Genomic DNA, 16,805 nt, shown 5'->3' on the forward strand with positions numbered 1-16,805 from the left:
AGAGTTGGGGGGACGACACGCCTCTCTCTAGATCCTACACTGTCCTGAGAGTAGAGGCTTCCAGATGTTGGGTACATCGACGCTTGGCTGGCTGAAGATTATGTGGCTCCCCTGATTCTGTGAGATGAAACGACGAAACGTCGTGTTACATTAAATAAATAAGACAATGCAAATAATTAGCAATGTGAGTCAACAAATCAAATTATATTACAGAAAAATAAAATATTATTGAAAAATAATTATATTATATGAAAAATTATAGATAAAAGAATATAAACTTAAGAATATAAACTAAGTAAAAACTTAACATAGTGTAAATAAATGTTTCTATAGTTGACGCGCCGAATAGATGCACCAAGGAAAACGCGTGGTTGGCGCGTGATCAGCGAGTGTTCGATGCGCGATCCATTTTGTTGTATTAGACGAGTAGATTTCGAGCGGGTTTTTACGTCTTTATAATTATACGATAAATGTATTTTTATCGATTAGTGTTATTTTTATTTTTTATTATTAAAAATTTATTATTATGGATATTTAGGTCACTGGAAGGGCTTATTTTAAAAATTTCTTATGAAAAACCGTGTGAGTTTTGATTTACGCTCACCCCTATATCTTGTAAATAATATGAATTTACTCTAATTTGTTAACTATTTACAGTAAATACATAATATTTCAAATGTAATGATACAGGGTAATTCGTTATTGTTGCAAAAAATTTAATGGTGGATTCTTTACAAAAATATATGTAAAAAATAATTATCAACATAGGTTTGAAAATGCTTTTTCTCTAAAATAACGGGTGTTAACATTTTTAATAAATCAAAATTCTATAATTCAAAAAAAAACACAGTCAGGTGCACAGGCCTTTAAAAAACTTCTCTTTCTCAGAATCTGAAGAAGTTGTATTGTCATCTTCGCCAACATTTATAATAAGTGGTTTCACCTAAATTTAAATTAAATCATCCAGAGTCCACATGCATTCTTCTTCTTTGATAATGTGAGCAACAGCATTTTTCCAATTTTGTGGACTGATATTTTGCACTGCTTGATCAAAAAGTGGTTTAAGGTCTGCAAATTTAAATTGACATTTTTCCGAGGTACTTCACCCTTAATCTGCGCCCATATCAGTTCGATTGGGTTCAACTCGCAATGATATGGTGAAAATCTTAAGACCGTTCGGCCGGTAGCTTTAGCCATTTCGTCCACTACAAAAGCGTTTTGGTTTTCTTTTACTAATTTCAAAAGTTCTACCTTTATCCTATCTTGTTCAAAATGAATTTGTTTGGTCATTAACCAGTTTTAAATATCCCCTTTCTTTGTGGCAGATGTCGGGGTTTTGTCAAGCTTTCGGGTATAGAAGAATGCGTTATCCAACACAATAACACTCTTCAAAAACTTGAGCATTCATCTCCTCGTAATAGTTGACCGCCCTGAACAAAGCCATCTTCTGACCCAATATGTAGAACTATCAACCGTTTCCCCTTTCCGGAGCTTTTAGCCCTGTGGACAATCCATTGATAAAAGCGTTTTTAGCGGTGGTTACGGTTGTACCTGTCCATACTTTGGAAACCGTGTGACCCGCGTTCACCCATGATTCATCTAAATAATAAATGCTTCTATTTTCTTGTCCAGCCTTTCTTATGGATCGTAAATAACGTCGCCTCCAGCATATTATTTCATCCCTTTCTTTAAGCATACTATTTCGACTTCTCTTTACAAAGCTGTAATGAATAAAATTATTTGAGCTTTTGTGTTTTTTTTTTACTCAAATTGTTTTAAATCTTTATTATATGGCAATCTGCACTTACCGAAAATCAATTTCCCTGAGTGTCGAAAAGTTGTTTCCTTAAAATTCGGAATTTCTTCATTTTTCTCAAGTTCTGATAAAATCTTTTTGACAGTTGGTGGCTCATTTTTTAGGAAAAACGAATGGATTATTCTACGGATAGCATTTTTTGTTTGCTCATCAAGGTTATCCAAAATAGCTCTCGCCCTATGATAATTTGTTGGTGGTTGAAAGGTATGAGTATTTTCATAACTTTTGACTATATTATAGATACACCTTTTGGAAACACCTGATGAAATTACATTACATTTTTTATTTTGTAATTAATTTAATTAATTTATTTTTTCAAACGGTATAAAACCATTTACTTTTGTGAGTGTATTTACAATATAAAAAACATTGTAAAAAACTGCTGGTCAATTGAAACGCATATATTTTTTTTTTGGAGTATTTTTGACTTTTAATATTTTCTACACCGTGAGCCAAATTAGAATGCTGTTTTCAATGTTCGTTTGCCCAATGTGCGTAGAATATACCTTAGTTTATTTTAGTTTAATTTAGCTTTAATTTACCTGTAAGTTTATTTTAGCTTAGTTAAGCTAAAATCAACTTACAGGTTTTTTATAATTATGTAGGTAAGTAAAGACTATTTTATTATATCATACTTACCTGCTGCATCAGCTGTAAAAGATACTTTTTGTGTCTTGCTGTAATCTGGATGATTTACTTCACATACTTTATACATATTTATAATTGCCTCCTTTTCAGAAACCGTAAAATGTTTCTTACAAGTTCGTTTTTTAGGGGGTGAATTCAAAAGATGGCCCACAGGTACGTCACCCATTTTTCAAAACAAATAAACAAACTAATACACACAAAAGATAGAGAGATTATAAACTTACAAAAGAGACGCAAACAAATTAAAAAATAATCAGACCGTATACGCGCGCCAAAACTCCTGCTCCAAAATTCTCCAGTATTCACTGGTATTCGAACACGCATTTCGTTTTAACTGTCGCGTGCTATTCACGTGGTTACTGCATCTTGTAGGCGCGCCGACTATAGCAGTGTCAATGTGTTTAGTGTGTACGTATTTGAAATTGGGCAATAATTGTGTATTTAATCAAATAATTCTTTTTGATTATCAAGTGTTTTAATTAACACCTAAACGCACAGTCAAAACGCTACAATATGATAAATTATTTTTTGCAATGAACAACATTAAAACAAGGAAAAAAATTCCAAAATATTTGATAAAGAGAATATTAAGAAAACTTTGAAAGGCATAAAAAGTTGTTTTTTCAAAAAGCTGCATTAAGCAAATTTGGAGAAACTCTTATCTTCAATTTTATGATATTCAATAGGTTCGAAACATAAATGTCTTCAATTAAATTTTAATTTCGATTAAATAGTTGATTTTTCATTCTTTTTCTTACAAATTCGACTAAATTTCAAAGATTTTACGGTTTTATTTATTTTTGTATTTAGATCAAATTTTTTTAGTGATTTCTACTAAGTTTTTATTTTCTTATGGTGCAATAGTATAGAAAAGTATTTTTTGGTAAAATTCTTATTAGTATTAACCATTTTGTGTATTAAAATAATAATAAAAGTTCAATATATTAAAAATCTACATTAGACGAATTATTAAATTACATATATAAGACAATAAACACAAACATTATTTAGTAATATTCTAACGTAAAATCCAAAAATGCCACACCTACACCTGATAATATAACCAGAAGTGCTGCCATCTTAAAATATTTTAGCCCAGTTGCCCATATTAATAATAGTATATTGTCAAATTTTCAGATATGAAAAATGACTATAATTTTTAATTTTCTTAAAAAATTATCCTGCCTAACTATAATAAAATATAAATGAATATTTTAAATAATTATTTTTATAAGGAACCAATTGAGTTTATTACGTCAAAACTCTATTAACAATAGTGTATGAATATTTCCAAGCTTTTTTTGGTCGTTAGGGGGATTATGCAAAAAGTTGCTGTAAATAAAGGCAGAGAAGATTTTTTCGTTCGAAGTTTTTGGTGCTGTGTGAGAGAAGTTCAATGTTTCTTGTTTATAAGAGCAGAAAATATTTTGACAAAAACAAACAAAAATAATGAAAATGGCAGATCAATTTAATAAGCCAGTTATTAGTCCATCTACTAGTCATATATATGATTTATTTATTTATCTGGTAAGGTTTATTGAATTGAAAGAACTCGTCCATTATCTCAAAGAGACCTACGTAACAAGAGAAAAAATGAAAACTCCAAGTCTCAGTCTCAAAATGTCTTTTTAATTAATCATGTGACATGTTTCGCTAATAAAGCATCATCAGACTCTGCTTTATTAGCGAAACAGACTGATGCTTTATTAGCGAAACATATCACCTGATTAATTGAAAAGACATTTTGAGACTGAGACTTGAAGTTTTCATTTTTTCTCTAGGTTTATTGAACACTTAAAATGAATTATGCGACTAGGGTTCCTTTAAAATAATTTAAAGCCTTCAAAGCAATTAAGAACTATAACACTGGTTGGAAATCATGCCAAACAGTTAACTTATTATTTTATCAATGATCCATCAACAAAGTATGACTTGATTTCAAATATTACTTAATATATTACTCAAAACTTGATAATAATAACTATAACTAATCAGTATAATGAACAATGTTTTGCCTAATAATTAAGGCTAAACAAACCCAATCAATATCAATTTATGTGCACCGATTCACTCTTGGTTTACGAAATGGCAAAATTGATAAAATTGGCCAAACGACAGGGGCGCCAGCAGAGAAAGAAAAAAGTATATAATAAATAATGCAATATTAAAAAGAATAAAAGTATAAGATATGTTTAGATTCAAATACAAAACAAATTTACAAATGTTGTTTTGTTTTGCAGAATGAATAATTTAATTCGTATTCTGGTCTTGGAATCATCTTATAATATCCAGCTTTTTAAAAGAGAATGGTAGCATATTATATACCTTATGATTTGAGTGATTTTATTTTATGCATTTTTAAAAGGCGTTCCTCCAACAGGTTTACATGCAGCTAGTTTTTTTACGAATTAAAAAAAAAATCTTATGTTGATGGCAAATTTAGATTAAGAAAAAATATTTTAAATATAGTCTTCTTAAAAAAAATTGAAAAAGCATTTACATAAGAAGTAAGTGCTTTTTTTCACTACTCCCATAACTTGTTTAACATTTGGTAGTTGAAAGTAGTGATTGGAATGTTTTTTGTGGCAAAAAAAGTTGTTTATTAAAAAAATATAAAAAGGATATGTCTTGTACTTATTTTAAATAGGAATATAATATATAATTTGCAATTGATGCGAATTAACTTTGTTGCTAAAATACCTTTTACGCTTTATACATAAATTAACCATAAAACTATCGAAATATTTTTCGGAAATAATTAATGCGCTAATAGAATAAATGACATGAGAACAGTAACGTACATCGAAAATATGTTCTAGAACTTGTAGCTAAATTTCAAAAAATTGGATCAGTCGTCAATAAAAAGCACAATATTAAAAATCTCATAAGGAACGAAGCAATAAAATTTTAGGGCCAGTTTATGTAGATCTTACGTTAAGTATACCCGTAAACTGTAACTGTGAATGGTATTAGTCGACGCAATATTCCACGGATTATAAAGGCCTATAGTTTTATTCTGTTTTAAATTCATATAAGTTCTTGTACAAGAACTTAATAAAGACAATTTTGATCGGCAGTTACAATTTTGTGAAGATAGGAGTAAACGAATTATAAATCGATGGATATTTTCTATTATACACTTGCTTTTCCGACGCATGTTTCTTTTTTTAAATGGCGTAGTACATCGCGATCCCAGAATTTATCATATATTTTTGGCGATCACTTACTTGGTCTAACTGCCATAAATGAAAATTAGAAGGAGCGGCAGTACATTGCGAATAGGTTGAGATCAGTCAAATAGAATAGTCGAATTCAAACAGCATGGTGCCCCACCACATTACGCATTACGTGTTCAACAATATTTAGATCAGACGTTTCCAGATCGATACATTGGTAGAAGAAGCCATTAAATGCCCTTAAAGATCGTCAAATTTATCATCTTTGGATATCTTTTTAGGGGATCACTTGAAAAGGACAACCTATGCTACTCAGCCAATATTGTTAGAAGATTTGTGGTAGAGAATTGTGATTAAGTGCCTTTAAATGACTCCTCGAATATTTAAAAATGTATGGCAACGCTTTGAGTAAGACCTTAATTACTGCACTATTTACCACTATGACCGTCCATCATGGTGGTCATATCCAAGATTTATAAAATCTCTAAAAATAAAAAAAATTAATCTAATAGAGCTATATTAGTTTTATTGAGCTTTAAATCAATAAATCTCCAAAAATACTGAATTGAAATATATGAATTTTGCATCATTATAAAGCGAATTGAAAAAACTTTAAAATAAGGTATCACCCGACGTACTTTTCCATTTATAATCTTATGGGTAGTGTCACCCCCGCCTAAAGCATTGCACATGTAAACATGATTTTTTATCATACTCGAAAAAAAAATCGACGATTCTGAGCATTTTTTCCAAAAAAAAAAACTGAACTGCCTGTAAATGCCTATGTTTTATATTCTATGCGCCACCCTCTAGATTATAAAAATACGTTAAAAAACTGAATAGAGATTAAAAAAAATGTTATAATACAGAAAGCATATTAATTATTTTAATAAAACATTTTTGCTACCCCCAGTTATAAGGAACAATACAGTTATTAGGTTTGACATAAAAGGAAATTTCCAATAAAATAGCAATTCCTTTTTTTTAAATCTATTTAAAAATTGTTTGTGATAACTGATAATTAAACATTTAAAAGCCTTGAAGTAATTCACTAGAACCAAAGGTGTTACTCCATCATAATCAGCCTTTTCTCAAAAACATTCTTCAGTTGAACTTTAAGCACAAGAACTATAGTCTATCATGAATCCAGATTTTATTTCTGTAAGTAAATCTACCGACATAAACTCTAATTTCATACACAAAAAAAAATGGAAAAAAAAAATACCTATGAGATCCCTTAAAGAATTTTTCGTTAAGAGACATTAATTTAGGTTTCTAAATTAAAAATTGAGGAATGATTTAAGATGGCGTATGAGTAAAACCGTAGTGATACTAAAGTACAGTTTTTTACAGTACCTAAGTGTTTGGTACTTTTAAGCATTATTTGTTCAGTAATCCAAGTTCTAGTTCATAAACTACAATCTTGCAACTCCAGTGCTATTTTTTATTGTCTCTTGCTAAAATGGTCCTTTCGTCGACAGATCGAATGCTGCTGTTTTTACTAAAAAATTTCTCTCTGATATAGCAGAAAAAGTTCTCACAAGGGTTAAACAACGTTTTGATGATAGATTTAAAACTCAAAAGACCAAAACTGAGAAAATTAGAGGAAAATTAAAGGCACAAAATGAAAACGCCGCTCTTTGACAATAAACAGATCAACAAGGGCAAAGTGTGCATAATGACAATATCCGTATTTTTTATTTACAACCCGAGGAATCCGAAAATCTGCCGAATAAAGTATTGGATTTATGCACTAAATTGTACATATTTATGTAATAACATAATTGGTAAGGAAGGTATTTATCATTTGCCTATGGAAATAGACCTGCTACAAAAACTATCAATATCAGGGGTACACTTAAAAATTATTTTTCTCTTAACACTTAAATAATAATTATAACATAGACCACTAAACTTATATAATTAACTTAATTATTAATACTGTTAATTTATCTGTTAATCATTAATAACTGTATTAATAATTTTAGTTACCATATATTTTTATTTCTGTGGATCTAGCCATGCCTAGAGCTAAATATCTTGTAAGTTAGAACTCTTTCTGATCCCACAAACATTGATGATTGTAAACCAAGTTAATTACTTTTTTTACACCATGTCAATATTTTTTATTTAATTGATTTTACAAGCAGACAAAAATTCCCAACAAGTTTGGATTGCCTTCGAATATTGGAACTAGATGTGCAAATACATCCGACTTATTCGAAGTCAGTCTGCGCGCTGTTATACCAGTAAATTTGTTACGAAAAAGCGTCCACTGTGCGATCGCCTCTATACATGGCAATTTTTCATTTTAATATTATATTTAACTGGAACATGCTTATGTTCGCTTGGAAGTGTTGATATGCAGGAATTACCATATTAAACTTTTCAGTAAAGTTTATTAAAAAAATATTATTCCCCTTCCAATTCCTAAAAAGACGCGGCAAGCCGGATGTATCGATCCTTTGAGCGGCCCTTCAGGTGAAACCTGAGAAGAAGAGTAATTTTAAGTCAGAAAGGCAAACATGGAAGAAAGTGCTAGGACTAAAGGCAAGGAATGAAAAAAAGTTTTCCACAGTGAGCGACCAATCATCCTGCCATTTGGAGGCCACTACATCGAGGCAGCCCACTGAACGGATGAAATTCCTGCTAATTTTAGTAGCATAGCACGTACATAGCACGCAGGTCTTCTGCTTCTTATGGAAAAATTTGTAATTTTTATGAGAAAATTAAAAGGTTAGATTTTTCGATAATTAAGTGTGATAATACAATAGACACACAATAACTTATGGTAGCACATACATCTATCTATGCGTGAGGTAACGCGCTTTTTGAGACCTTTTTAATAAAGGAATTTAACATAGCAAATAAAGGCGCTAAATTTGTATGAATGGCAACTGAAAAAAAGTGATCGATATTACAATACGCAACATGCCCAAGCACCACACAAGGTCTACTATGAAACAAAATTATTTTATATTAGTTATATTAGGAGCGTATTGAACAATAAAATATTACTTAACGGCTTTAATCAAAATAATTCTGTCTTATAGGGAACCTATTTTATAATAAAGTTTTATAGATAAAACAAAGGTAAGAACACAAAGTCACGGTCTCATCAAATTCATATAATTTTTTAAAAGCTACACGTGTTTTGCTCCTATCGGAGCATCATCAGGCCTAAAAAATACATTAAGATATTTTTCACAAAAAAAACGCCTATAAATTATGATAAAACTTATTACCTAGACCTACACAGATCACATTACAACTAACAACAAAAGAAAAGCTAGGTTAAGTTAACAATTCCCACCATAGATAAAAATGTATGCTTAAAAAAAATAAAAAAGTAAAAATGCAAAATGTCACCAGTGGGGAACAATCCAGCAACCTTTAGATTCACAGGCGCGCGTCTAACCCATAGGCCACCAAGTGACATAATCAAACATGGGAAACAATCCGAACTATACTAATAAGTGTGAATATAAGTAAACAATCGTAACAATAAAAACTAAAAATATATAAAATCGAAAAGAAAAAATTTTTTCAAATTCTTTGAAAGAGGTTGTTATAAATGAGGTGAGGTTCAAACGTGAAAATATCATTCACACACACAAGGACAGGGCTCTTCTTAGCTTAAGTTATTTCCATTTTTTCCAGCTAATCCAGTTTTTTGCCTTTTGAGCACTCATGCAAAATATCCACTCCCTGAGTTAAAGAAAAACCATGTGAGGAGGCCAATAAATGATTTGCAAACGCCGCTGTAGCTTCAGTCATGTCAGTATTCCTGTACCTGTCCACCAAACTTGTATGTTCCTTTATTCTGGTGGAAATTTTTCTCCCCGATTGCCCTATGTAAATGGCATTACAGTCATTACATCTCAATAAATAAACCCCTGATTTTGAAAAGAAATCTGCCTTATCTATTGTACTAACTAGCTGCCTTTTTAAACTATTTGTAGTTTTAAAAGCAATTGTGAAATTTGTAGACTTGAAAAACTTTGCAAGCTGAAAAGAAATATTACCAAATAAGAACCTTACCGCAAGAAAAAAATTGTTGCTTAAACTATGGTTTCTTCAACAGTGCTTATTTCATCGATTAACACCAAAATTTATCAACTTAAGGTGCAACATACGAAACAACTCCTCTAACACAGCATTAGAAGTGGCCCGAAGAACTTGGCTGACGGAGGAAGTCAAAAATCATTATAGAAGCATGAATAAGCTGAATTCTGTACTAAAATACCTTTACTTTACGTTAAAATTATTCTCAACCCATTGAGAGTTTTGTACTTTAGATTCAGCACTTAGAGATAAGGTTAAAATATTTTCTAAAAACTCCTTTTTTCATTTTAACCGCTAATTAAATCACCTTAAGACATCTCAAGTTCAAATCTTTAAGACAAAATAATAATAATGTATACCGTAGGCAGCTAGGAAAATGTCACTTTCAATTTCAAAAAATGTACTTGAATTTAACAATTGTGGCTTTCGTACCGGACGAGGAAAGTTTTTTGAATCTTAATTTAAAATATAACTTTTCTAAGAAGACTGACTTGCGCACGCGAGAGACTTTAGCTGTGGATGCTGAGAATGTTTTGCAGATTAGTGATATTCATATTAAAAATATTTTGCCTGCTACAATAATACATTTTTTTAATTTTAATATTAACTTAAATTCTAATATATCTAATTTTAATAATAAACATCTAACTTCTCTTAAAAATAAAATAAAGAATCACGATTTAATCCTTTCGAAAGCTGACAAGGGTAATTGCCTGATTATACTTAAGAGGGATGATTACATAGAGAAGGTTTTGGATTTTTTAGGTTCCGGTGACTTTGTTAATGTAAACAAAGACCCTACTAGTTCTTTTTTCTCCAAGGTTTAACAAACCCTTGATAGGTGTAATCTGACTTTAGAATTTTTTCATACTAGGAAAGAAAAATGATACACTATGAATCCCAGAACTCCTATCCTCTACGGCCTTCCTAAAATCTAATAAACCCAATCTTCCTATTCGGCCAGTAGTATCGTTTGTAAACTCACCTTAATACAACTTATCAGCTTGGTATACCACACTCAGAGATGTAACTGGTTTCAGAAGTACTTATTCCACAAAAAATTCAGTAGAGTTGACAAATTTTTTTAAAAATATCTGCATACCAGAGGGTTCAAAACTTATTTCTCTGGACGTTAAGAACTTATTTCCAAGCATTCCACCTGGTGATTGCCTTGATCTAGTCAGGTCCCTTTTGCTTAAGTCACCGCTTGACAGATTTATTGTTGATGACCTTTTAACACTCGTCAAGCTAGTACTTGGTCAGAATTTTTTCGTTTTCAACAACAGATTTTTTAGACAAGTTACTGCACTAGCAATGGGGTCTTGCATCTGACTCTCCTCTTCTGAGTGAGATTTTTATGCACCATTTGGAGAAAAGGATTGTCAATGGGAAGTTTGGTGCTTTTCTCACTGTATATAGGAGATACGTGGATGATATTTTTGTGGTACGGAATGGAAATGATCTAGAACTGGCGGATTTCCTCATTTCTATAAACTCTTTTCACGCAAATATCTCGTTTACCATTGAAGAAGAAAGAGATTGAAGGTTACCTTCTCTTGATGTGCTTGTTTCAAAAAATAGCAACAAACTTGAATTTGAGATTTACCGCAAACCCACCACTACGGACAATATCATCCAATACTCCTCAAACGCCTCTTATTCCTACAAATTTCCCTTTTTTAATTCCCTTTTCTATCGCCTTTCCAACATCCCCCTTTCTAGAGAAGCTTTCCTTGATGAACTAAATATAATTAAACATATTGCTTTTAATAATGGTTTTCCACTTGATATAATTAATCGCCTGTATTGTAAATTCTATAATAAATACAAATTCACTTACAACTTAATCCATCTTAATAATGAAAATAGTCACCTTTCTACATCAATGTAATTTTTTGGTAATATTTCTTTTCAGCTTGCAAAGTTTTTCAAGTCTACAAATGTCACAATTGCTTTTAAAGCTACAAACAGTTTAAAAAGGCAGCTAGTTAGTATAATAGATAAGGCAGATTTCTTTTCAAAATCAGGGGTATATTCATTGAGATGTAATGACTGTAATGCCATTTACATAGGGCAATCGGGGAGAAAAATTTTCACCAGAATAAAGGAACATACAAGTTTGGTGGACAGGTACAGGGATACTGACATAATTGAAACTAAATCGGCGTTTGCAAATTTTATTGGACTCCTCACATGGTTTTTTTTTTAACTCAGTGAGCGGATATTTTGCATGAGTGCTCAAAAGACAAAAAACTGAACTTGTTGAAAAAAATGGAAATAACTAAAGCTAAGAAGAGCCCTGTCCTTGAGTGTGTGATCGATATGTTCACGTTTGAACCTCACCTCATTTATAATAACCTTTCTCAAAGAATTTAAAAAGTCTTTTCCTTTTCGACTTTATATATTTTAGTTTTTATTGTTAAGATAGTTTACTTATATTCACACTTATTAGTATAGCTCGGATTGTTCCCCATGACAAATTACTTTCAGTGACTTTACAGTTATAAGGATTATGTTAATACAAATATTTTATTACACTCTATAAAATGTTATTCGCATAGTATTTTTAAAAGATTTATAAAATAAATATGCATTTTTGTTTACAAAATTGTTGTTTAAGAAGATAATATAACTTTTTAAAGACTACGCTTTAAATTGATTTATGATATTTGCTAAAATAAAATGTTTTGTTTTTTCTTGCCAATACCTATTTATAGATTTAATTGTTAGACTGCTGACATATAAGATATCGATGATGGAAAAGTGGAAATTATAAAAAGTACTAATAAGTTTAACGAACTTACTGACATTTCTAAAAACATAAAGACCAGTAGTGAGCTAAGGTTGAGGGCAATACACTATAATATAAGTCAAGATTTGTAATAAAAGAACTCATAATATTATTTCTTCAGATTTCTTAGAACAACAAAATCATTAAAAACGTAAAACAGTCGTTCAAACCTTTCGTGTTGAATTTTACACCTATAAAAACCCATTTAACAGATGGCGCTGTTAAGTGTTGATAGCGTTCACGAATAAAATAATTATGTTTTAAGCGGTTTTTTTATGAAACAAAAATATATATCACTTTTATTACAGATAAAATAATCATGTCATATTAGTGTTTCTTATAAAATTAATTATGCCATTTTTTAATAACATTTGTTTAGGTTTACTTCCGACATGGCCTTTTACGAATTAAATTAAATACATATGCAATTTTAAGAAAAACATTCTTGAATTACGATTCGGTTTGTGATATTTTTAATTTATTTATGCACATAATATAAATGTAGTGCCAAATAGATCGAAAAAATGGCAATTTTTATATTAGGAATCCTAAAATTATATTTGGAAATCTTAATATTAGGAATTTTGTTTACCTATCTAAAATCTTTATTATTCATCATTTAGGAACATCAAAAATGAGATGCAATATGCATCTATAATATCAGTAAAAGCCGGTGCACAAAAAAAAATCCTCCTAAGAGATCCCTAAAATAATATTTTTCTATATGTATAATAATCGGTACAGGTATGATCAGCTAAGCCACCATGATAGACGTGGTGTTTTTTTTTCCATTTACCTTTTCTTTTTACAAAAGGTATTGAGCTTATAAACTTAGTAGTCGGATTACCAAACAGATGGAGTAAATGATGTGCGCGAAATATAGGCCCGCCTATCGATGCATCCTTGGCAGATTTAGACGAGGAGAATTATGCCCACTTATTTTAAATTATTTTACCGTACAGCTTTGCTTTGTAAGCAGCTTTTTTTTAAATATAATACGGTCGCCTGTAAAATGGGTCCAAACCGATGTTGAGGTTCTGCCAGGTAATGATATAATAATCCCTTTTGAGTATTTTGTTATGCAAAGTTATGTTAATATATTGGATTTTACCGAAAAGAATGCAAAATTATGCCCGAATACCAAATTTCATAACCATAGGCCTACTTTAGATTCTACAAATTTCAATCTCAAATAATAAAATATGAATAAAAAAATTAATTGGTACACAAAACGTAAAAATCAAAGTAGGTCTATGGTTATGAAATGCGGTATTCGGGCATAATTTTGCATTTTAAACAACCTTTTCTTATAAACTTTTTTTATATCTTGCCTAGAATTACTACTTTACCCTCCACTTTACCTACTTATAAAATTTAAAAAATTTTCGTATCAAAGTGATTTTAAAAAAATAATAATATGCTTAATTTTATTTTTTAATCAAGCAGGGCTGGATGCCAAACGGTGAAATTTTAACCACAACATTTTTTGTCATGTTCACGTACAAATTCGCTTATCCTGGGACAAACTGTATATTAAAAATATTTATTACCTGCTGCTTCTACTGTAAACTGGACTTTTTGGACTTTGTTGTATGCTGGATGATCGTTATCACATGTTTTATATATGTTCATAATTCCTTCCTTTTCAGCAATGGTCAAATGTTTTTGTACTCTTTTTTTGGGGGTGACAATGGGGGTGTACGTGGCGCGTCAGCCATTATTTGTTAACAAACAAATTAACAAATTAACAAAAAAATAAACACAATCTCAACTTTTCAATATTGCGAAGATTCAAATATTCGAATAGCAGAAAATTCAACCAAAACGATCTAAAGCCGCTCGACTAATAACATTAAATAAAACCCCAAGTCATGAACCCTATCGAGGTTCTAGGCCACACCTCCGGCGCAGAACGATCACGTGACCACTCCATCTTTTCGGTAACCCAAGTATAGTTAATTTTTGGTAATTTCTATTAGCGTAATTAAATATTCTCAGCCGAATACAAATTGTGTTTATTGAAATATTTATATTTTATAATTATATTAATATACTCTCCTAAGTTAATAATAAAACACTAATATAACATTAATTAAATAATCTTGTGAATGGTTTTTGTATGGAATGTAATCGATTTTATTATCTTACATAAAACTATTAAACGAGTTTAATGACATAAAATTATTTTATTAGCGTGGGCCCTTTTTAATAATTTTTAATAACCCTTTTAATAACTTTGCTTTTAAGAGCAAGTTTAACGACAGTTAACTTTTTGAAAAACCTTATTCCCGTAGAAATGAAGACGCTCGCGTGTACCGTGACGACCCCCACGTCAAAAGAGAAATTAGGCCTGCCCACCACTCAGTGCTCCGGAAAGAACTGCAAGCTTTAAATAGCTACAAAGCAGCTAGAACATGATTTAAAACCGAACTAAAAAGAAGCAAAAGAACTGAATTTCTAGTTTGCCATCCTGGTTAAGGTTCTAGGCTCAGATAGAAAGTAAATCTCCTTAGTAAGGCGATCTTTCAAATCAAATCTCCTTAGTAAGGCGAATGCTGGACAAACACGAAAAACGAGAGAATACAGCGCCTTATTACGACACACAAAGAACTAAACTCAACTCTCTCCTAGGATCAGTCTCCAACTCTCAGACAGGAATCGTGCCACATGACCTATATATCGTTAAAAGTTTGGTTTCTTGAGTGCGACAGCCTATATTACTCGAAGGCATATGCATCTCTAAGAACAAAGCTTTTGGTCAATAGTGATAAAACACAGCTGGTTTTTCTAATAATTTATATCTAAAAACCTAGACCCTTAGCAAATAATGAAGGAAGATAAGTTTTTCTATAAAGAAAATCTTATCAGCAAACTGATGTGAAACATATACAGCAGTGAGGCTATAAGCAGGAGTATTACTATTATTCTAAATATTGTCGGCAGTAAATAGAGCAATTAACCTAACAATGTCTTTTCAATCTTCGATTTCAATTTCGGTAGTATTGTGGATAATGGTCAAAAAAGACACAACTTCATTTTTTGCACAATCAGGTGGCCTGTATTTGCATAACAGAAGTATTTTCATAACAATGATATTAACTTCCTTAGGGCGCTCAACATCCCGCTGGTGTTCTTAGAGCTTTCTTTATAAGTTCAGAAAGATACTCTGGCATTCTATGTAAATATGAAAGACGGGCAGTTCTAGAAATATGCCCATGGGAGCGTGAGCACAGTTCTATAGCCAGCGTGGCACAAATTAAATTGGCCATGCTGCCTCCTGTGAACTAAATAGAATGGGCCGAAATACAAGCCCAATTCCGAGAGAGCTTATAAATCTGGTAAACAGAGGGTTCCAAATTGAACCATACGGGTCTCATCAGAAGAAGCCGATGTGTGTCGAAGCGACATCGAGAATAGATGTTTAAGTGGAGGTATTTACTACCTAAAACTAGTAACAATAGACGAAGTAATGAAGAGGCCATTAAAACAAAATTATTTATATGGTGTTAGACTCTTGTATGTTAGTCTCTAAGACTACTGTCTTGACACAGAGGATCTGATTGGTGTAAATTATAGCCTGATGTGCCCTGAACTATTGTGCGGTGCAGAAAGTCCATCATCTCTTAGGAGAGTATGGCACGTGCTTGAGGAGAGACATTAAAATATTTAATTATTTTAATTTTAATGCACATTTTTTTCATTTATGATGTAGAACTGTTTGTCAAAATATTTTCTTATATAGATTATTTGGATTTTATTTTAAAATTAGTTTTCTTCGTATTTTAACATTGCTTTTTTTATCAGTCTTATTAACAATATATTTGATATTTGATATATTACAGTTCATTTGACTGACATTTAATTTATTTTAGAGAGAAAATAATGGCAATATAAATAATTTAAAAACGTAAATTGCTACTTATTCCGCTCTTTTCACTTACCTTGTTAATTTTTCTATTCTTAGGGTGCTTTGTGATTTGGCACGATCTACGAGGTATTGCGTTTCATCTGTCAATAGAGTTTGATTTCTCCACCATGATACCTAGAAAAATATTTACTTATTTTTAAATGTATATTGAAATCATTATTATTAATAAATACTATATTAAATTTCACATAAAATAATTTGATGGAAAAGTATATTGACTGAAAATTTCACAAGTTTTTTTACTACTTTTTTACTTTACGATGTTAAGTTACTAGATTATATATCAAGGAGTGAAAAGCAGTGTTTCCTGGTGCAAATGCAAATTTTGGTTAGAAGCTAGTAGTTCATATTAGATGTTAGATTTTTCGCAGAGATTTTTAT

The 16,805-nt window shown here is 30.9% G+C and overlaps 1 protein-coding gene across 1 annotated transcript in view; it reads right to left on the reverse strand.

The window, feature by feature from the left end:
* The window catches only part of LOC126735622 (nephrin-like), a 1,136,035-nt gene that overhangs the window by 1,026,938 nt on the left and 92,292 nt on the right, over positions 1-16,805 (reverse strand). The window contains exon 3 of the mRNA XM_050439679.1: positions 16,438-16,538. Coding sequence (XP_050295636.1) covers positions 16,438-16,538 — 101 coding nt within the window. The remainder of the gene's footprint in view (positions 1-16,437; positions 16,539-16,805) is intronic.

Source organism: Anthonomus grandis, chromosome 4 (assembly GCF_022605725.1).
Source record: "Anthonomus grandis grandis chromosome 4, icAntGran1.3, whole genome shotgun sequence".
Classification (NCBI taxonomy): Eukaryota; Metazoa; Arthropoda; class Insecta; order Coleoptera; family Curculionidae; genus Anthonomus; species Anthonomus grandis.